The sequence below is a fragment of the Chlamydomonas reinhardtii genome, chromosome 8 (assembly GCF_000002595.2).
Source record: "Chlamydomonas reinhardtii strain CC-503 cw92 mt+ chromosome 8, whole genome shotgun sequence".
In the NCBI taxonomy this organism is placed as follows: domain Eukaryota; kingdom Viridiplantae; phylum Chlorophyta; class Chlorophyceae; order Chlamydomonadales; family Chlamydomonadaceae; genus Chlamydomonas; species Chlamydomonas reinhardtii.
In genome coordinates, this window is record NC_057011.1 from 16401 (window position 1) to 37500 (window position 21100).

Genomic DNA, 21100 nt, shown 5'->3' on the forward strand with positions numbered 1-21100 from the left:
GAGCCCAGCAGGCGGCGCACAAGCTTCAGCATGGACGTAAACAAATCAAATAAAACGACATGTGGTGCTGGTGCGTAACCGAGCACAAAGACGGAGGACGTGTACGGCGACCACACAGAGCCCGGTCTCCATGCAACCGTGTGGACCTCGCAGCCCTTGCGCGCGGCACCTGGCGGAGGGCCGACTACATAGGCTTTCAACCGTGCCATCTCAACTTGCGAAAATACTTAATACTTCCGGACCTGTCTGTGTATAACGAGAAGTGCCTTCGGCCTGAGAGCAAGTCCAGAGCCCTTTCGCTCGTTCGCCTGTTCAGCTTCACTCAGCCGCCGCAGCAGGTCACCAGGCCTGCATCCTTACTTGCAACGTACCTAATTAAATGTCTCGGTAGAGCTTAGGACTACTATCGCTGGTCAATACACACAAAATGCCTATCACTGCAAGGCCGCCTATTTCCGCTGCGGCCGGTGCCAGCGGCACGGCTGGCAGCCTTCCTGCCCGTGTTACTGGTCCTGGTCGTCAGAACCAGGGCCACAATGCCCAGCACGTCCCCGTCGCGCGGGCTCCGACACTGGCGTCCGCGCGCTCTACCACGCGGACTTCGGCGGCGTCGGGTACCACCGTTATGACTGTGACGGACCGTGTTCGCAAGTCTATTGAGCGGCGGTCCATGGACGCTCGTCCGCAGGAGCAGGTGAGCTTTTTGTCGCGATGCCGCTCTTTTATGTGGCGATGCAACGAGCTTCGTAGGGTTGTCGTGCGTGAGCACGCTCGGTGCCCTATGATGTAGATTTAAGGTTGTTACCGCGGCAAGATCTAAGGTCCCTGGACCCGAACAGGTGTTGCAGCCGTTGTTGAACGTGCGTTCAACGCCACGCCACGCAACCGCCTCAACAGCGGTTGGGTTACCTTCAGCGCAGTTTGCCTGACTCGCCACGCAGCCACACGCCTGCCATTTTGCGTTTCGATGCACATGTATTGATAAGTCACCTAAATGCATTTTGCCGCTGCCGCCTGCCACTGTGTCCGCAACCGCAGGGTGAGCCTCTGGAGCCTCTGGAGCAGGTGCCCGAGGACCCGCTGGAGCGCCTCACCGCCGACCTGGCCGCGCTGTCCATGCAGCACGCCGCGGCTGTGGCCGCCGCTGTCGCTATCACCACCGCCTCCGCCTCAAGCTCGGGCACCTCCTCCTCCGCGCCTGCCCTGCCTGCGGCCTCCTCTGGCCGCAATGGCCGGCCTCAGGGCCCCAGCGGCCGCTACGGCTCCTCCTCCGCCTCGGGCCCGGCGCCCGTGCACGCCAGCTACAACAACAGCGGCGCGCCGTCCTCATCTCCGAATGCGCTGCAGCAGCAGCAGTCTCAGTCTGGCTCCGCGGACAGTCGCCGCTGCGACCTGGGAGACACCGGTGAGTGCTGAGATTGGGGTGACGGTGTACTACTGCTGATCGGATCTGGGTATGTCAGCCCCCTCAAGTTGTTCTCGGTGATCTGTCAGCTTCCTAACCCAACCGTGTTCCCTTCTATCTCCGCCCTGCAGGTCTGCCCGCCCAGCTGCTGGCCCTGCGCGACCCCGCCTGCCCCGTGTCGCTGCCTCCTCCCACCGGCCTGCCCTCGTCCTGCCTGCCGCTGGACAACTGGAAGCTGGACAAGCTGGTGCTGAGCCTGTCCGCCAACAAGGCCACCTGGCGCCGCTCGCTGCTGTTGTTTGAGTGGCTCAAGGCCGCCGGGCACCAGCTGGATGACCGCCTGTGCACCACGGTGAGTGCGCACACAGGCCTTGGCGGTGGTGGCGGCCAGAAACATGTTGGACTGCCGACGGATGATTTTGTGGCGTGTTTCCGACGATCTGTTCCTTGCCTCGTGTTCTGACTTGCCTCGGTTCTCTGCCCTTTTCATTACGTGCCATGCAGCTGATCCGCGTGTGCAGCGACCACGGCGACGCTGTGTCGGCCCTGGCGGTTTACGACTGGATGACGGGCTCCACGGCCAGTGGCGGCGCGGCGCTGGAGGCCACTGCCTACACCTACACCGCGGCCATGCGCGCCGCGCTGGCGGGCGGCCTCACGGACCGTGCCCTCAGCATCTGGAACGAGGCCTGGCGCCGCCACAGCGCTGGGCGCCTGCAGCTGGACTGCCGGCTGTGCATCACCTACCTGGAGCTATGCACGCGGCTGGGCCTGACGGACCAGGCTCTGGCCATGTACGCGGCCATGCGCGCCGCGCCCGCCGGCAGCCGCATGGCGCCCACCGTGCATGCCTACACCGCCGCCATGCGGGCTGCCACCGAGGGCGGCCGCTGGTACCGCGCGCTGGACATCTGGGCCGACATGCGCTCCGCAGGCTGCGAGCCCACCGGCCACGCCTACTCGGCTGCCATCTCGGCCTGCGCCGCCGCAGGCGACTGGCGCCGCGCGGTGGCCCTGTTTGACGAGATGACCGGCCCCGGTGGCATCCGCCCCGACGTGGTCAGCTGCACGGCCCTCATCACGGCGCTGGCGGCTGGCGGCGAGGCGGACCGCGCCGAGGCCGTGGTGGCGTGGATGCTTAGCAACAGCGTGCGGCCCAACGCGCGCACCTACACGGCGCTGATGGCGGCACTGGGCAACGCCAAGCGCTGGGCCCGCGCCGTGGAGGTGCTGGGGCGCATGCAGACCCCCGAGTGGGGCGGCGTGCAGCCCAACGCCTACACGTACTCCGCCTTGCTTAAGGTGGGCCTGAGTTGTTGTGATGATGATGTGTTACAGGGTTGGAAGTGTGCGTTCCTGAACCTGCAACGAGACTAACCGAGCCGCAAGGGCTCCTTGTCTGTGCTGTTAGCGTCATGTTGTGCTCTTTGGAATTAGCCGCGGCTTGTGTCCTGAGTTTGATATGCGCTAGCCCGGGTCCCTTGACCGGTTACTGACTCTGCTGTGCCCTGATCCCCTCCCAATGCAGAGCCTGGGTGAGCACGGCCAGTGGCAGCTGGCTGAGGCCGTGTTCAGCTCTATCGAGCGCCAGGTGCTGGGCCCCGCCGCCGGCTCGGCACCGCCCGCCGCCGCCGCCCTGTCTCTGGCTTCAGCGCTGGTGCCTGCCGCCTCGCCGCCGCCCAGCCCCCTGGCGGCCATGATTGCGGAGGCCAGCGCCACCGCCGCCGCTGCTGCTGCCGCCGTTGCGTCGGCTGCCGGTTCGGCTGCCGTCGCCGCTGCGATCCGCCCGCCTGCCTCGCCCTGCGCGTCTGAATCGTCCTCGTCCGCGCCCTCCCAGTGGACCCGTCCCTCGCAGCTGAACGGACTGTCTCTGGACCTGCACTCCCCCACCTCCACTGGCGGCGCCGTCGAGGCCGGCCCCTCGCGCCGCAGCTTCAGCTTGTTCAGCCACCCGCCTGCGCCTTCGTCCTCCACCGCGACCTCCTGCGCGCCCAGCAGCACCGGCACCAGCGGCCGCTCCTCGTTCAGCGCCGACTCGGCTGTGCCCTCGGACGTCTACTCCGTCGCCAGCACCTCTGCGGCTGAGGCGTGGCGCTCCACTCTGGACCACGCCTCAGCCGCAGCTCTGGCGGGTCAGCTGGCAGCCATGGCGGCGGCCTCGGGCTGCGGCGCCCCCGGCCCCCTGGCCACTGTGCCTGAGGGTGAGCTGGTCACTTTCCCGTCGATCGACGCGGAGGAGGCGTCGACCTCGGCCGCCACCACCCTGGCTCCCGGCGTGTACACCCCCGGCGTGCTGCGTGCCGGTGTGGCTCCGCCTCCCCCTCCTCCCCCTCCGCCCATGTCCTCCTCCGCCCAGCAGCAGCAGCAGCAGCAGTCTGCCTCTACGTCCGGCAACAGCGCCTCCTCGTCCTCCAGCGGCGGTGTGCTGAACGAGGTTGTGTGCGGCGCGCTGATGCTGGCGTACGAGCGTGCCGGCAAGTGGCAGGAGGCCGTGGCGGTGCTGCTGCGGGCGCTGAACCTGGGCATCACCCCCAACACCGTTATGTACAACACCGCTATCTCGGCGGCGGGTAAGGCCGGCCAGCTGGAGATTGCGGAGAAGCTGTACGGCAAGGTGCGGCAGCCGGACGCCGTGACGCACGAGACCATGATTGCGGCGTACGGCATGGCTGGCCTGCCCGAGCGCGCCGAGGCTGTGTTCAGCGCGATGACGTCGGCCGGACTGCGGCCGCGCGACTTCGCCTTCTGCGGCCTCATCGCCGCTCACAGCCTGGCGGGCAACTGGGAGGGCGCTATGCGCGTGCGGGCCCGCATGCGGCGCGCGGGCGTGCAGCCGTCTGTGCATGTGTACAACGCGCTGCTGGCGGCGTGCGAGCGGGCGGGACAGCCCGACCGCGCGCTGGAGCTGTTGGGCGCCATGCGCCGTGAGGGCGTGGAGCCCAACACCCTGACTGCCAACCTGCTGCAGCTGGTGGGTCGCCAGGGCGTGCGCAGCGTGGAGAGCCAGCAGCAGCTGGCGGCCAGTGTCAGTGCAGCGCTGGCGGCCTACGGCGCGCTGCTCATGCAGACCGGTTTGTTCTGAGCGACAAGTCTGCTGGCGCGTATGAGGCTAACCTGATATGGACTGCGGCGTCCACCTGAGAGCTTGGCGGCCTGCTTTGTGTGGGCCTGTGTGCTAAAAGCTAACCTGGGACCAGAGAAGAGAGATTTCCATCCGCTGCGCGGTGCTGGGTTGATGTTAACTCGGGCGCGGGCGAGTTTGCTGTTGCTTGATTCTTACTAATGCACTTCCCCGTGTTGGGAATTCAGTTCTAAACTTAGCGCCAAGACATTGCAGCGTTCTGCCGCTGTTCGGGATCCGAATCAACCGCCCGGAGCCACGGCTTGCTAGGCGGCGAGCAGTTCGTGTGGCTGTGATGGGGCAAGGTACATTCAGTTTGGGTGTGCACAGAGGGACTCGATTGAGTCACGGGGTGGGGCAAATTACTCCTCCTTCCGTGTTAGGGCAAGGGGATGCATGTCAACGCAGTGGTGTGAAATGACTTGAGTGTATGTCGACTTGAGCAGAGACAGCTAGTACCGAGTTGATGTGGAGCCGCCACTGGGCGCGCTCACGAGAGGCACGAGAGCAGAAACTTTGCGTGATTGATGGGACCTCCCGGGGATGCCGGGGCGCCCACCACAATGAGTGGACGGGGTGTGTTTACGAGATTCTGTGTCCTGCGCGCGTCATCCGCCCAATGCTGCGGCGACCGGTTGCGCATCGAGACAAACTGAGTAGTGCGTGGGTTTGATCGGTTAATGCTTGGTTTTGCTTTGTCATGGTGACGATTATAGAGAACAACACACACATCAGATTTAGGGCAAAGGTGATGCCCGGATAGTCGTTGTTCTACGACATAAAAAGACGGAGAAGAGATATTCCACAATTTTTTGGGTTTGCCGTACGCAAAAGATTTGTTGTCGTATAAGAGGACAGGACGGTACATGCGGCCGACCCGCACAACACAGGGTCTGGAGAACATCATCAACTGTAACAGTTTTGACGCCTTGACGACAACGTATCTCAGGGTTGGGAGTTCAGATATGATGATGATGTTGTTACAGGTGGATGTGTGGTCATCACGGACCCTGCAACGAGACTAACCGAGCCGCTAGGGCCCCTCGCCTCTTGAACACCAAAATGTCACAGCAGTCCACAAAAGTAGTGGGAGAAAAGAAGCAATCAGTTGTGTGCGTTGTGCAGCAAGTAATGTTCGTAGTGTGCGTTGTGTGCATCGTTGTGTCGCAAGTTATGTGCGTTGTGTGGTTATGTTCCGCCGCCTCGATCACAGCCGTCCGCCGCCCAAAACGCAGCACCTAATCCCTGCCCTCACGATCAAAATTGGAACAACACTCGCTCGCCTTCACCGTTCAAGTACTCAAAGTCAGCAGAGCCCGTCCACTTCGGCTCCGCTCCTGCCTCAGCCAGCCCCTTGTAGATATATGAGGGGTGAACAGCTCAGCGCGCGGCCGTCAGGTGCTGACAATCGTAGCACTTGTGCTATCGGGCGGAGCCTTTGGATGGTGGTCCTGTGCATCTGGCTGTCGGCTGTCCCACCCAGACTCCGGAGACTCCGTGTGACGAATCCTTGGGGAACATTGGAGACCCCTGACCCCGATGACCGACCCTGAACTTTGGGAGGCCATAACTTTACGCGGGCGCGCCTGCTGTCGCCCCTACCGGGGCCGGCGTCGCCTCAAGCGGCGGCCGACCGGTTTGCGGCGGCGGTGGCCCTTCTCCCCGCTGGCTGGGCTGCCGCCGCGCGTGCCGCCCAGCTGGCTCGGGGGCTTGCCGCCGCGCTGCCGCTCCCGGCGGCCGACACCGTGAGTGCTACGGCGGAGTCGGTGCAACAGGTGGTGCGGGGGCTTGGCTGGTTGCAGTGCGGGGGGCCGCCCATCCTGCTCACTGCCTACACGGTGAAGGCGGGGACCGTGCTACAAATGGCTCCACAGTTAGCCGCCCTGAAGGCTAAGCATTTGCAATATGTGTGCGACGCGGGTGTGTCGGGGGTGGGGGCTGCCCTGGCGGCGGGGGCCTTCGTGTGCACCTTGGACCGCGTGTGGTCGCTGAAATGGGAGAATCATCATAAGGAAGCACTGTGGCGTGTGGCCGCCAACGCTTGCTGGGCGTTTCCACGGCATGCTAGCGAGCGGGCGCGAGGCGTTGCTGTTGACCCGTGTTGGGCGTGTGGGGTTGACATGCTGGATGGGGACCGGCGTCACTGGTTTTGGCCAGACCCCATGCCCCGAAATCCCCCGGGACCCCCCTTGAGGGGACGACCGACCTCCACACGGATAAAACCGTGTTGTTTAGGGTTTTGTAATCCTACCATTTTTTATACCAAAGTGGTGTCAATCGACTCCTCTTGACGAGCACTATCACTCCGTGTCATCAGCGGTCCTGTTCTGAAACTTCGGTCAAGGCGGGATCCTATCCATGGGAATCCTCCCGACCCAGCCCACCTCGTGCTCAACTGTCTGACACGTGACGAATGGACAATGTGCATCGGCATTCGGCAGCCTTGTCGGACACAAATTCATGGCGGGCGGCGAAGCGGGCTGGTGTCCAGCTTAAGGTGGGGGCACAACGCAAGTGCGAGTGCGGCGACTGCCCCACGTGCAAGGCCCGGGACAGCAAGAGCCGGCAGCGGGCGGCGAAGCGGGCGGCGGCGCAGCAGCCCAACAAGAAGCGCGGCGCGCCCTCTGCGGCTGCCTCCCGGTCTAAGAAGCGGCGCAGTAGCTAAGGTATGTCGGAATGTCACATGTCGACGTGTCGCAACTTGACCGTGTCAAACAATGTGCACACAGCCATACCCGAATCAAAACTCTGAAAGCGGATTCTCAATGCTCCTGTCAAGCTCTTTCCATTTAGGACATGGGGCCTGTTCCAGGCTGCCCCCTGGCGTAGCCACCCCCCTCAAAACGCTAAAAACTAGGCATGTTTGAGCGCCTGGATGCTGTGGGCGAGAACGTGGTTAGGGCCCTTCTTTCCAGCAGCGGTGGCCCCTGGAAGACGCAAGCCCTGTGCAGCGGCGTGCCCTGTGGTCGGACTAACGCTTTTCAGTTGATGTCGAGCTGGACAAGATATGTGGCTGCACCCACGCCACGCCTCTAGTCTGAGGCCGCAAGCGTCTACCTCATCTCCCGGACATCGCCGGGGTCGGTTCGTACAGGCACGGCCCGCCATGCGCCCAGCCACGTCCTGCTGCCAAGCGAAAGCACAGCTACTTTTAGCCGACGCAGGCACGGAGGCACGTAGGCAGGCACGGACAGGGGCGATCCTACAGGCTTTGCAAGCTTGAGGGGGGCTGTAGCTCAGCTTTGGTAGAACGCCTCATTCACGTGGGGCTGTGCGAATGGCGAGGCGGAGTTAAGGTGCGGCGTGCCGAGCGTGCGTGTGGTGCTGTGACGGCTGCGAGCTGGAACGGAAGAAAAGGCTTTCTGACTTTTAGTCGACGTAAGGGCTTTCTGAATGCGCCTGCGTTCCTCAAAGCGCCAGCGCCCAGCCCAGAGCTCAGGCCAGCTCGGGGCAGGAAAGGCAGGGCGGGGGCCAAATTGTAAAGCGTGCTGCGTGCCAAAATGGGCTACAGACAGACCCGGTAAGCGACGCCAGAAACACAGTTTTAATATAGTATGAGTGTGTGTGTGTGTGTGTGACGCCTGCAGCCAACGCTCGCAAGACGCGTGCAAGCAGAAGGCCCTAGTCCTAGACTTGACGACCAATTGCACCTCGTCAAGTGCTCTCACATTACTGCATTTACAAAGACAGGGACTACGCAGTAATTTTCAATGGACTTTTAGTGTGGCCCAGTTCGCACGAGCACGATGCTGTCGCGCGCATCTGCTTCGCTGTTTGCTGCCTGCGGACCCCAAAATGCCGACAATTGCTTGACACCTTCACCAAGCTCATCTTTGCTGCAGCCCGCACGCTCTGCATTAGCCAGCCGCCTCAATTCTGCAAGCGGGCGCAGGAGCCCTGCATTCTTTGTGACGACTGGCCTCAGAAGCCGTGTCATTCTTGCTAGTTGCTCGTTACGGCAGCCGGGGCCACCCGAGGATGCCAACAGCGACAGCTCTCCCCACCCGCCAGCCGCTCAGCCCTCGACTCCCCCTGATGTGCCTGGCGGAACCGCGCGGGCGCGGTCTACACATCTTGGTGGCACTGGCCTTGGCGATGGACCGTTGAGCGGACCGGACGCTGTGCCTGCGCCGCATCAAAGCAGTAGTAACAGTGGCATCGGCGGCAGCGGGGGCAGCAGTGGCAGCAGCGGGAGGCCTGTGGACAACAGCTCCACGGGAAGCAGTGGGAGTGCGGCTGGGTCAGAGGCCAGCTCGAGCACACCAACCAGTGCTTCGCCTGACTCAGGCCCTCAGACCATGAGCAGCACTGGATCTGGGGCTGAAGGGAGCTCGGTAGCTGGCGGCAGTCCGCACCAGGCTGTGCCGCCGGCAGCTGCAGCCGGCCGCCCCTACCTGAACGGCCATGCGGGCCCATCAGCTATGGCACCGGGCGGGGAGGCTGACGGTGCGGCTGCAGATGACCGGCCGGGGGTGGGTCCCAGCTCGCTGCCGCCGCTGCGCCTGGATTTCCTGGACCTGTGGGCCAAGATGCAGATGCCGCCGCAGGTGAGGGAGGGGCAGGGAAGGCGGGGGAGCCGCGTGCCGGGAGGCTGGTGGCGGTAACTCGTGCACTATACCACCGCATGTTGCAACGTCCCTCATCTTGCCGTGCACTCAGGATGGCCCAGCTTTTGGAGGCAGCGGCTGGCAGCTGGGGCAGCCTCCTGCCTCCACGCCCTCGCCCTCTTCTGCATCCTCGCCGTCGGCCCGCTCGGGGCCCAGCCCCGCCGGCGGTGGCGCTGACAAGACTGCCGGCCGCTACCCCCGCAGCAGCGGCGGTGGCGCGTCAGGCGGACGCCGGAGGCGTGAGTCAGCCACTCGGAGTCGGGATGAACGGGCGCGGCAGGTGCGTAGGAGTGGTGGGGGTTGGGGTTGGGGCTGGGGAAGCAGTCGTGGGAAGCCGTCCATGGGGGTTGTAAATACCAGCCCAAGCTAATACCAAACCGAATGCAAAGGAGCGAGAAGGAGAGCGGGGGCGGCGGCGAGTGGGTGGGTTTGGGGTTGTTCCCATCAAGGCAATAACGCGGATGTGGCGTGTGTGTGTGTGGGGGGGGGATGTTTGCCTGAGCCGAGCGAATGGATGGACCGCTCTGATATGGGCCTTTGCTGTACAGTGTCCGGATCCCTCACGCCTCCCTTCGGCGCGTCTCATGATCCGTTTGTTGCTGGATGTGCCCACCGCCACTGGAACCCTCCCCTGCCCCGTCCCGCCCCCCTCCCAGCTGGTCCTGGCCGCCAAGACGCTGGTGCAGCTGCGTCTGGTGGTGGAGCGCCACCTGCCCGACATGGGGCCCGGCACAGCCGCACTGGCACTCAGCAGGCTGGCGGGGCTGGCGGCGGCCACACAGCGACTGAGGAGGGCGCAGCAGGAGCCGCAGCTGCCGCAGACACAGTCACAGCAGCAGCCACTGCCCAGCGGCGTTGTGGCATCAGCGCCAGTGCAGGAGCAGCAGCAGGCGGATGGCGTGGGGCCGCTGGCAGACCCCTCGGCGGCGGCTGGTGAGGCACCGTCCGCATCCATGCCTGGGGCTGCGCCCAGCGCCCCCACCGCGTCCGCCGCGGTGCAGCTGCCACCCGGTACCCTGCAGGTGGAGCTGCCGGCTACGGCCTCCACCAGCGCGGCCACGGGGGCCGCCATAGGCACAGTGGATGAAGACGACGACAGCGACATGGACAATGTGGAGGGCGGAGCCGTGGGCGTGAAGCCCGGGGGGCGGGCTGCGGCGGACGGCGGCGCCCGTGTGCCCCGCAGCTCACTGCGCCTCATGCGCCGCATGCTGTACCACATCGCGGCCAGTGTCGCACCGGACCTGTACGCATCCCCACCGCAAGAAGCCGCGGCCGCTACTGCCAGCGCCTCCATTGCCTCCACCTCCACACGCGACCGCACTGCCACCTCCTCCACCTCCACCTCCACCTCCTCCTACCATGTCGGCCGCGGTCGCTTCTCGCCGCCCGAGCACCGCGCCAAGCTGGCGGGCAGTGTGCTTGCGGCCATGGCTCGGGCGGGTCTGCGGCCGGACGCGGAGGACAGCCGGGCGCTGAGCGCATTGCTGGAGGCGTCCAGGTGGGGCGGACGCCCGGCTGTGTCTTCACAGCGCCCGCTCCTGGGTCGTCTTATCCACTCATTTGACTAACGTTTCTCCTGCCTATCTCTATTCACTTGCTTTCCCCTTTCGGCCTTGCCCTCCCCCATTGGGCTCGGGCATATACCCCCCCCCCCCCCTTTCTCAGGCCCGACCTGTTCCTGGCCACGCCCGCCCAGCTGTGCCGCCTGGCCTCCAGCCTGCCGTTGCTGCGCCTGGCGCCCTCGTCCCGCTGGCTGGACCACTTCGCGGCCGTGTCCCGCTCCAAGATGTATGCGGCCAGCCCGCTGCAGCTGGCCGCATACGTGTGGGCACTGGCAAGACTGGGATACCACCCAGGTGAGCGTGCGGAGCACAGCAGCAGCGCATTTTAGGCTTGTGTGTGCAAATCAGAAGATCACAACTAGCATATTTGCGGCAATGGATGCTTCATCCTTGACCTTGAGTCTGTGTCGCGGCCTCCACCCCTGTGTGCAGGCGACCTATGGTTGTACTCCCTGACTCAACAGCTGTCTCGTGACGGGCGGCTGGCGGCGGCCAGTGCGGGCCAGCTGTGTGAGGTGCTGTGGGCGCTGCACAGACTGGGTTTCAGCCCCGACCCCGATTGGCGGGCGCAGGCAGCGGAGGCGGTGGCGTTTGTGGCGGCTCGAGAAGTGCGCAGCGTGGGTGGTGGGGGTGGGGGTGCCAGCCGGTCGGGCGGTGCACCAGCGGACATGGAGGCTGAGGAGGAGTCTATCCAGGACGGGTCTTGGTCCGCTGTGTCGGGCGACAGCGGCTCTCGTGGCGGCCCCATGGCGTCAGGGACCCGTCCGGACACCCATGGCGCTACTGGGGCTGCGACCCAGTGGTCGGCCGCCGGCAGTGCAGGGGGGCTGAGCGGGGGCTTTGGCGGCGGCAACACGGCGGCTGAGATGTGCTCCCTGCTGCTGTGGGCGGTCCGCACTGGCACTGCACCAGCATCTGCAGCTATGGAGGTGCGTTGACTGGGGTTGCAGCTTATTCAGTGAGCCACGGTCCGGTCGCTTCTGCCGCCTGCCTGCTACACAAGCAGGCGCTGCCATTCCGTGCTGCGGTGTTTGTGCTATGTTTCCTCGCCTCCCCCGCTCCGGCTCTCCCTGCAGGCCTGCCTGGACCGGCTTCAGCCGCACCTGCGGGGCCTGCGCCGTGTGCACCTGCTACGCCTGCTGCTGGCGCTGGCGGAGTCGGGGCACCGGCCGCGGGAGGAGCTCATGGCGCGAGTGCTGGGCTGCCTGCAGGTGAGGTGGAGCGGGACAAAGCCCAGTGTGCAACCATAGCCAGGCGCTGGCCTTTCACCGGCCTCTCCTCACCAATATGTCTACGCCGCCACTGTGCCCAATCAGATCTGGTGGTTGAAGGCCCGCGCTTACCGGTTGCGCCACGCTTCCCAGACGCTTTTACCCCTGCTACTCGACTCGCCCTTTCACTCCACCCCTCCTTTGCAGCCCAAGCTGGCCTCCATGAGCGCCACCCACCTGACCCAGGCGCTGGTGAGCATCAGCCAGCTGCGCTTCGTGCCGCCGCAGTCCTGGCTCATGGCCTTCCTGTGCGCCTCACGTGCGCAGCTGCGCCACTACACGCCGGCACACGTCACAGCCACCTACCAGGTGAGGGCGCTGGGTGGACCGTGATGAGCGCATCCGATGCGAAGTGCTTTTATTCAAGTAATGTAGCGAGTTAGCGACAGGCAGCGAATGCATTAAGAACTCCTTACTTCCTGCATTGCCGGCGGCTGACCTTATCTCTGATCCTCTTTCTTCTCGCGTTCGTTTCATCTTTCCCATGTAAGGTGTTTGCTGGCTGGCAGCTGCGGCCTCCCCGCTCCTACCTGGAGGCGCTGCACACCTACATGGACGGACTGCTGCCGGGATTCAACGCCAAGGGACTGGCCACGGTAAGCAGGGGTAGGCAAAGGCTGTCAGGCGGCCTGGGCTAAGATGAGGACGAGATTACGCCAGCATTGTGCCGGTTGGTGTGACACCCCTTAATGTGCTGCCCCCATTTCCCCCAGGTGCTCCAATCTATGGCTTCCCTGGGCATCAAGCCGCAGCGGCGCTGGCTGTTGCGCGCTCTGGAGGCGCTGGCGGACTGCGGGGCCAGGGGCATTGCCGCCGGGTCGGGTGCAGTGCTGGCGGAGCAGTTCCGTAGCGGCCAGCAGCCGGTGCAGCAGGTGGCCGGGGCAGGAGTGGCGGCAGCGGGAGCGGCGCCGCTGGGCGAGGAGGTGGCGGCAACTGCGCCTCGTGCCGGCCTGAGTGCCGCACAGCAGCAGCACCAGCTTCGTCAGCAGCAGCGGGCGGCGCTGGCAACCTCTCTTGTGATCGCGCTGTGCAGCCTGCGCGGTGTAGTGCAGCTTGAGGCTCAGACACAAGCGCAACAGGAGGCGTCAGACGAGGCGAAGCAGGCGCCGACAGCAACTGCTCAGGAGAGCTTGGATGCGTCCGAGGTGGCTGCCAGTGTTGCTGCTGCCGCGAACACAGACGGCCCTACCGCTGCTGCCGCCCCCGCCGCCGCCTCACTGCTGCCGTACGAGCTGTGGCCGGGCGTCAAAGCGGTGGCGGACGTGAGCCGCGAGCTGCTGGACGCCATGAGCGGGCCGCAGCTGGCGCGGGTGGGTGGGGGCGGCGTGGTCTGCAGGGAGCTGACAGGATGAACAGATTACGACTTTGGGTGTGGTGTGGATGAAGCGAGTGTGCTCGCTTGTCTACATGTGCAATTGCCTGGTTTGTACCTAGCAACGCTTGATGAGCTGGATGTGCAGCACGCGCCATGCCACTAATGCTGCCGTTAATCCGTTCCTACCGGTGCCCCCATTTCTTGTCCTTCCTTGCAGTTGGTCAGCGCCTTGGCACGTGTCAACTTCTACCCTGGCCGGGAATTCCTGGCTGCCCACTCTCGCGCTACTGCACGTGCAGGCGCGCAGCTGCTGCCTGAGGACAAGGAGGCTGTGGCCGGGTGCTACAGCCGCCTGGCCGCACTGGCGCCACTGATGGCGAGCGAGGCACGCAGGCAGGCAGAGCTGCGACAGGCGCGTACGGCTGTACTGGTAGCGGATCCATGGGCAGGTGCATGAGGTTCTGCTTGGCCGCTTGGGGCCCAGGCTGAACGGCAATGTGAAGGCACGAAGTCGTGCGAGCTGTCGGTCGTGTGCTGGTGAGCTGGTGCCGTGAGCAGCCTCCTACCAGGTGGCTGAATGCCGTGGCAGTGTAGGGCGCAGCGATTGGGTTTGAATATTTGCTTTTTTCGGGAGGCAGGGGGAAGAGGGGGGGGGGAAGGGCAAGGGCAGTGGACAGAATGCAGCCGAGGGGGCGGGGCCACCTTCGTGGTTGCGGCACGTCAAGCGCCACGCAGCAGCGCTACGCAGTCGGTATCGCGCGTGCGTAGATGCCTGCTTGACAACCCATGACAACTGTTAGCAGAAGCAAGGAAGTTTCTGCGCGTACAACTAGTTTTTTAAACATCATTGGCTATCGTGGCGGTCAAAGTTGTGCGCAATCCAGAGAGCAGACCTGGCCAAAACCAGTCTCTTCATAGCGTCATCTTCATGAATGTTCGCAACTGCTGCAATACATATAGCTTAACGTCTCACCGCTAGCCCAGGTCGCAGGTGCTACCTTGCACTTCCACGGTATTCAAGTGGCTGGTTATTATCAGGACAAAGTGAAGAAATAACGATTGAATCCACTGCACTAGTTCGACACGCACGAATAGCTCAACATTCTGTTGCTGGCTAGCGAAGCCCAGAACGATGGCTGGGCAAGCTGCTGTAAGCTACTGTAAACTGTTCTTTATATATACGTAGCGCCTGTTACTAGCGCTTGGACTGTTGAGAGAGCGGAGCCAACATGGACTCGCCTTCGCCATGGCCACCGCCGTTTCCGTCCTCGCCGTCTCCCCCGAGCCCCGATGTAACTGACGAGGACAGCTCGCCCGACCTGTGGTATGTGGGCGCCATCATCAACGTGGTACGTTTGGGGTCCACCATCGGGGTGCATGTGGGGTAGTCGCATTCGTGACCGTTCGTGTTGCGCCCATCCCGCGCCGCTCAGGTTGGAAGCGTCTCCATCAACCTTGGGATGGTGAGTGCACGTCGTGTGAGAGGTCATTCGGATGACGGGAGGCGTTGACCACGGGGTGGGCGAGCGGCAGGCACAGGGCCACAACCACGAACCGTGTCACCGTACAGCGGCTGCTGATGTGCGCCAGCGTATGCGCAGCCCAGAACCCGAATAGACAACCCCGAGTATATGCACGGTACGGGCTTGGGTGTGTGTGGGGCTTGCGTAGGCGGGACTTGGCTGGGGCTAGCTGCCACGGGCGCGCACCACGGTTTGGGAGCACGTCCGCTGACACCCGCGAATGGCCTTTCCTTGGGCAACCCACAGAACCTCATGAAGCTGGGACACAACAAGCGCGGAGAGCTGGACATGCCGGAGGAGGAGAAGCCGCCCATCCGCAAGTTCAAGTCCTGGGTGATAGGCCTGATCATATTCATCACCGGCAACGTCCTCAACTTCGTGTCCTTCGGTGAGGGCTGCAGCAGAAGGATACGAGGAGGCTAGACGGGGGTCCTGTAACCAGGCAGTTTGGGTGCCGGGCGCGCAAGGCACGGATACTGTTTTCAGGCGGCCTCCTTGATAGGGTTCCCTGGCGTGGGTTTCGGGCCAATGCGGAGGTTGTAGTACCTGAGGTGCTGCTGCTCCCTGTGCTGCAGCCTTCGCGGCCCAATCGCTGCTGGCGGCGCTGGGCAGTCTACAGCTGGTATGCAATGTGTTCTTCGCCTACATGGTCAACAAGGAGCCGGTGAGAGCACGGCCAATTCGGTTATTGTTCTCCAAATCATACTGCGATACTGCTTTCTGCCGTACGAATTCGAGGGAAGCCCACATACGGTATGCGTGCTCACGTTTCAACACTGCATGCCATATCACCCCGACAGGTCACCAAACTCATCATCTTTTCGACCGGGTGCATCATCGGCGGATGCGTACTGCTGGTGGTGTTCGGCAACCAGAGCTCCGAAACATACACGGTGGACGAGCTCATTGACTTTTACAAAAAGTGAGTGGGTGACCGAGCCGGGCAGGGTACCGTAACACCGTGGGGTGTCACAGGCGTGTGGTGTAGTTGTCGGGCCAGCTGGGTATTAAAGGGCTATTGCAATGGAGTTTTGCAAGGTTGCTATGCAGGATGGAGGGATGGTGGACCATGATGCCAAGGCCTTGTCGCCGCGAAGTCAGGCTGCCCTTCACCAAACACCAAGGTCCGCCCTCTGATGCACCTAACGAACCCCTCCCCTCCACACACAGGCCAGCGTACATCGTGTATCTGGTGATGATGGGCGTGGTGGTGTTTGGCACGTACGTCCTGTACCTGCACAGCAAGAAGGTCTGCAGGTGAGCGCCGCAGTAAAGAGGCCATGAAGCCAGTCGGTCACCAGAACTCGAACGCAGATGTTCAGCACGATGCCTGACATGGCTGAAGCGGGAAACCCACGTACTAAACTGGATAGCATCCCATGGCACACGCAGGAAGCGCGGGCAGCGGGGCGTGTGGTACTTCCTGATGCTCATGTCGTACTCGGTGTTCAGCGCCATGCTTGGCTCCCAGAGCGTGCTGTTCGGCAAGAGTATCTCCGTCATCCTGCGCACCACATTCAGCGGCGACAACCAGGTGGGTTGACGCTTCACATGGCTGGAGGTGACGGCATCACGGCAGCAAGCACATTGACAGGCAGTGCCGGGGGTCATTGCGGGGGTCGCGCGTTGCTGCAGAGGGGCGGACATGGCACATAACGCTGAGACATTTTGCGGTGGCGTGTGCGCACTGCAGCTCGGCAACTGGTACACTTGGGTGGTGCTCCCGGTCTTCACCTTCGCAGCGTTGTTTTGGGTTACACGCCTGAACAAGGTGCGAAGGGCTTGGTTGGCGGCTGCAAGCACCGGGCGCTGGAACTGGGCCGATGCAGCAAATGGGCCAGCGCGCCGAGAGTTGGGTTGGCTGCCTTGCCTTGGCATGACGTTGTGTCAATGGCAATGGGCGTGACTGCAGGGCCTGCGCATGTTCCCGGCCATGGTGATTGTGCCACTCATGCAAATCTGCTGGACGCTGTTCTCCATCGTGTCGGGGATGATCTACTTCGAGGAGTACAAGGGCTTCACTACACTGATGTGGATTATGTTCCCTGTGGGCGTCGTGGTAAGTGCACGGCGCGTTGCAGTGTGTGGGTTGTATATGTGCTCAGAGGCCCCCGCACGCGTACGGCTTTGCGCTTGCGGGGAATCTGACGAGTGGACTTTCTTTCCGCACCGTACTCAACACTTCGGTCTGTCACCGTCACATAACTACGCACAGATCGTCTTCAGCGGCGTGTTCCTGCTCACGTTGGGTGGCGGCCGGGCCCCGCCTCCGGACGAGCTGGAGGAGGAGGAGAAGATGCCAGACTCCGCGGCCGGCTCGCTCTCCAAGATGACAGTGCACGAGAACGCCATGTTCACGTCGCGGCCAGATGGCGAGACCGGGCCCTTGGAGCTGGGCCCGCCAGCAAGTGCCAAGATGTCGCTGGGCCAGACGCTGCGGTTCACAAGTGAGTGCAGGCGACTTGCCGGATGTGATTCGAGATGTCATTTGTCTTGAGTCTGGACGTGGCTGGTCGATGTGCAGGACTATTACTACGGATGAAGGCCCCAACACAGAGTCCTTGACCAAACCCTTCCCCCGTTCCGACGTCTATGCAGGCACCTGGGCGCCGGCCAGTGTTGCCGTGTCACCGGGCTCCAACATGAACCGCACGCTAATGACCAATGAGTCCTTGCGGCGCCAGCGGCGTCCCACCGAGGCGATGAGTGACCTGAATGCAACCAGCCGGACCAACCGCACTGACGACCCCCACAACTACGATAAGAACAGCACGCTCAACCGCACAGCCCAGAGCAATACGTCACGCGTGTCGGAGACGCCTTCCATGTACGTACGTTAGTGGTGTCTAGATTGCGCCGTAACTCAGCATTCATGTCGAGCACTTCTCGGTCATTTTCATGGATGCATAGAATGCGTCGGTGAGTGACGATGCCTCTTCAACTCATCACAGGATGGGCACCATGAAGAAGGGCATCAAGAGCATGCACAACCGGCTGACCAGCGACCTGGGCATAGAGACCAAGACTGGCTTCAAGCTGGCCATGGGCCTGGGCGATGGTGCCCTGTCGGGTGTGAGCCTCTTTGCAATGCCCGCACTTGACTTCACCTCAACGAAGGTGTGGTGGGTGTGTACCGCATTCTGTGCCTGGTGCGATCGTGTCATCATGGGGCAGCTGGGGCTACTAGCGCCTGTACCGGCCTGCTGCCGGCTCCATCACATTATGCGTCCCCTGTTGCCCTGTCTGCCCCCAGCGCACCAGCCGTTCCGGGGCGTCTGCTGCTCAGCATAACGGTGCCGCGGACTCTGCCATCCTCAGCGCTTTGCCACGATCCAAATTCTTTGGCAAACCGGTGAGTGATTGTTCACTAGCTTGGGTTGGCATCATTCCTGGAGCCGCACGGAAGCATGACTGCTGTACAACTGTGTGCTGTTCGCAGGATCACCACGATGGGCTCACCACCATCGCCGAGGGCAGCGGGGTAAGAGTGCGGTAATGCGTGGTCAGATGTTGCTATCCTTTGTTTGTTGGTAAATCACATGCGAGCTGATGCCAACAACACTGCAACCCTGCTTATTGCCCCCGACATGCAGCTGCCCAAGGCGCCTAGCTCGGAGCTCGGGGCGTCGCTGACCGCCAGCAGTCAGTTGCCCAGCTCCCGAGAGGGCCACCGCTACTCCCCCGATGAGGCCAAGCATAAAGAGCATGCAACCCATGGCGCAGGGGTGCAGCAGGAAGCAGCAGCAACTGGGAAACCACCATCAAACAAGCCGCTTGGTGAGGCAGCATTTGTTGGGCTGCTTCCAGGGCCCTCCTTCAAGCCGTCAAGGGCTGCAGCCCTAGAGGACGAAGTGCCACGGACTCCTTCCATGGCGCCAACACCGGCAGGTGCAGGCAGTGGGCCCAATTTCCGGGTCGGGCGCAGCAGGAATGGGCCGGCGGAAGTCAGCCTGGCTCTGCCAGCAGGGTTCGCTCCTGTCCTGGCTCCTGGTTCTGCGGCGGCTGCAATGACCGGCGCAGCAGCTGCAACTCTGGCAACGGCTGGTGGCACTGACTTCGTGGATGGCGCTGCCGCAGCGGCATACGGCCGGCCAGCAGCGATGCAAGGTGGCGGGCCAGCACCTCAGGACATGGCAATGCCGGGGCCGGGTGCCAGTGGGCCTGGGCGGCCACTGGGCATGCCGCGGCCGGGAAGCCTAGCCGCCATGCTGCCTGACGGCGTGCCCCTGAGCAGCGCCGGCAGCATGGTCCTGCACGACAGCCGCCCCAGCACGCCGCCTGAGGTCATGCTGGCAGGAGTGGGCGCCAGTGGGAACTTCCAGGGCGTGAACCTACAGTCACCGCGGCTGCAGCAGCAGCAGGTGCAGCAGCAGTACATGTCTCCCATACCCTACTCAGTGCTGCAGCGGGCCCACACGCCGCCGCTGGCGGGCAGTCGGCTGCCTGCCCCACACCTGCTGGTGCCGGGCATGCCAGTGGTGGCGCACATACAGCCCATGCTGCAACCGGCAGTGTCGGGGGGTCACTACGCCCAGATGTTAGCCGGCCAGCACATTGCTGGGCCCGATCTAAGTGGGGGCGGCTTGCCACCAACACTGTCAGCACCGCCGCGGGTGATGACACCGGTCGGGTCGCTGGGTGGCGCCGGTGCGGGGTCGACAGGATCGCCGTCGGGTGTGTTGATGGCCTCACACAACCAGTCACCGCGAGGGCTTAGCGTTTCGCGGTCTTGGGCTGGCAGCCTGGGCGGCGGCATGAATGTGTCACGAAGCTCCCCACTGCGGGGCAGCGTCTTTAGCCATTTTCAGCGACCGCTTCGACCATGGCAGGGGTAGAAGACATGTCGGTTGTTGCCAGCAATTAGGCTTGCTAGTGACGTGCAGTCAAGTCGCTGTACAATGGTTCTGACAGGCCTGCCGTCGCGCAGGCAAGGGAGCGTACAGAAGGAGTTTCAAGCGTGCAATTTGAGGGTAGTTCGCTGATTATGTACCGGGCTCGCCTATTCATTTGTACTGAATTGTGTGTTTGGGTGTTAGGCAAGGCATAGTGACAATGACAGGCCATTCCAATGTGTGACCCGCAGAAGCCCGGTGACGGGCATGTTGGCTGGACGAGTCTGGTGCGACGCATGTCATCACAGTATGTACTGGTTTATCTAAGCAATTGCAGTGTACATGCTTCCAGTGCTTTTATTTGGTGAGGTAGCAGCTGGGCATATGTACATGGGTGGGGGCCACTGAGACAGCAGCACATTAGGCCTTCAGTAGCGCATGTGCTCTTTGCACACAATCTGATGATGGCTTTGATGCGAGGTAGTCAGAACTACCGTTTTGGGACTGTTGCGAGCAGACGTTTAGCGTGACGCCATGTCTTGAGAACCACAGCTGCCTCATTGGTGCAAAACTTTGGCACGGCCCTATCACAAGGAGGGACAGAATGGGCATGGGCGTTTTTGAGCAAGACACAACATGATGCCATGCGTTGACAAGGGGTGTTTGCCTTGAAACAGCTGGAAATGGGCTGAGTATTATGTTGTATACGTGGTTATCAACACCCTTCTCATGCTTGCACGCCTCAGCACAGCGCTCGCCACCTTCCTACATGCCGCCCGCCTCACCCTCCTCCAGCTCCACCGGCGGTCCTACCCCTTCGCCGTTCTCTGCAGGGCGCTGTGGCGGTTCCATCACCGGCACCAGCACGTCCTGCCTGCACCGTCCCCACCCGGGTGCTCATTTGCCTGCTGCCCACCCCGATCTTTCCACCACCGCCGTCGCTGCCGCCGCCACTGCCGCTGCCATTGCCACCGCTGCCGCCACCTAACCGACTAACGGCACCATATCCACTTCTGTCCAGGGTTGGCAGGGCCTTAGATTTAGATAACTAAGGATATGCTTATGTAAGCTTATATATAACTTAGACATTAGACAGAGGCCCCCCGACGACCATAGTCAACGCACGGTCAAACTAATGTTGCAATATAGCATTATATAGGCTTATCTAATCTTATCTAAGGTTTAGACTGGGGCCATGCGGTACGCCGCCCACGTGCCAGGCCCCAGCAAGATCCTCGCCGCGGGCCTTGGAGCCAGCGACGAGGAGCTGATCCTGCAGCAGTGCGAGGAGGAGGAGGAGGAGGAGCTGGGGGCGGCGGCGCCGCAGCAGCAGGCGGCGCAGCCGCGCCTGCAGCTGACGGCGGAGGGCATGCCGTACATTACGGAGACGGAGCCGCTCGTGGAGTGAGCAAAGCGGCCGCCGCAGCGGAGCACGGACAGGAGGCTGCAGCGGAGAGGAGG

At 62.9% G+C, this 21100-nt stretch overlaps 6 protein-coding genes across 7 annotated transcripts in view; 5 read left to right on the forward strand and 1 right to left on the reverse strand.

Annotated features, from left to right (window-relative positions):
* The first annotated feature begins 175 nt into the window (after positions 1 to 175).
* CHLRE_08g358250v5 (uncharacterized protein) lies at positions 176 to 5455 on the forward strand. Its single transcript, XM_001702190.2, has 5 exons — positions 176 to 694; positions 1039 to 1405; positions 1537 to 1757; positions 1910 to 2707; positions 2934 to 5455. The coding sequence occupies exons 1-5, from the start codon at positions 428 to 430 to the stop codon at positions 4485 to 4487; spliced, it is 3207 nt and encodes a 1068-aa protein (XP_001702242.1). The 5' UTR covers positions 176 to 427; the 3' UTR covers positions 4488 to 5455.
* A 39-nt stretch (positions 5456 to 5494) lies between these two features.
* On the reverse strand, positions 5495 to 6405 carry CHLRE_08g358300v5 (uncharacterized protein). The gene has a single exon (XM_043064703.1). It carries the CDS (start codon positions 6343 to 6345, stop codon positions 6145 to 6147), a length of 201 nt encoding a protein of 66 aa, XP_042921704.1. The 5' UTR covers positions 6346 to 6405; the 3' UTR covers positions 5495 to 6144.
* A 390-nt stretch (positions 6406 to 6795) lies between these two features.
* Positions 6796 to 8020, forward strand: CHLRE_08g358326v5 (uncharacterized protein). Its single transcript, XM_043064704.1, has one exon. The coding sequence runs from the start codon at positions 6940 to 6942 to the stop codon at positions 7189 to 7191; it is 252 nt and encodes an 83-aa protein (XP_042921705.1). The 5' UTR covers positions 6796 to 6939; the 3' UTR covers positions 7192 to 8020.
* A 135-nt stretch (positions 8021 to 8155) lies between these two features.
* CHLRE_08g358350v5 (uncharacterized protein) lies at positions 8156 to 14197 on the forward strand. The gene is made up of 10 exons (XM_043064705.1): positions 8156 to 9073; positions 9186 to 9413; positions 9790 to 10634; positions 10802 to 10992; positions 11131 to 11627; positions 11775 to 11909; positions 12117 to 12278; positions 12461 to 12565; positions 12683 to 13279; positions 13502 to 14197. The coding sequence occupies exons 1-10, from the start codon at positions 8825 to 8827 to the stop codon at positions 13739 to 13741; spliced, it is 3249 nt and encodes a 1082-aa protein (XP_042921706.1). The 5' UTR covers positions 8156 to 8824; the 3' UTR covers positions 13742 to 14197.
* Positions 14198 to 14243: 46 nt separating this feature from the next.
* CHLRE_08g358400v5 (uncharacterized protein) lies at positions 14244 to 20367 on the forward strand. Of its 2 annotated transcripts, none has more exons than XM_043064707.1 (15): positions 14244 to 14633; positions 14718 to 14747; positions 15054 to 15195; positions 15383 to 15471; positions 15608 to 15729; positions 15978 to 16064; positions 16200 to 16341; positions 16501 to 16578; positions 16720 to 16866; positions 17023 to 17254; positions 17406 to 17634; positions 17759 to 17924; positions 18061 to 18159; positions 18247 to 18288; positions 18401 to 20367. In XM_043064707.1, the coding sequence occupies exons 1-15, from the start codon at positions 14514 to 14516 to the stop codon at positions 19640 to 19642; spliced, it is 2967 nt and encodes a 988-aa protein (XP_042921708.1). In that variant the 5' UTR covers positions 14244 to 14513; the 3' UTR covers positions 19643 to 20367. The 2 variants fall into 2 exon arrangements, with proteins under 2 accessions (XP_042921708.1, XP_042921707.1); XM_043064706.1 differs by having other exon boundaries at positions 18401 to 20176.
* Positions 20368 to 20725: 358 nt separating this feature from the next.
* CHLRE_08g358450v5 (uncharacterized protein) overlaps positions 20726 to 21100 on the forward strand; it is a 1971-nt gene continuing 1596 nt past the window's right edge. The window contains exon 1 of the mRNA XM_043064708.1: positions 20726 to 21100. This exon is cut by the window's right edge and continues 296 nt beyond it. Within this exon, the coding sequence (XP_042921709.1) occupies positions 20835 to 21047 (213 nt within the window). The 5' untranslated portion in view covers positions 20726 to 20834 and the 3' untranslated portion in view covers positions 21048 to 21100.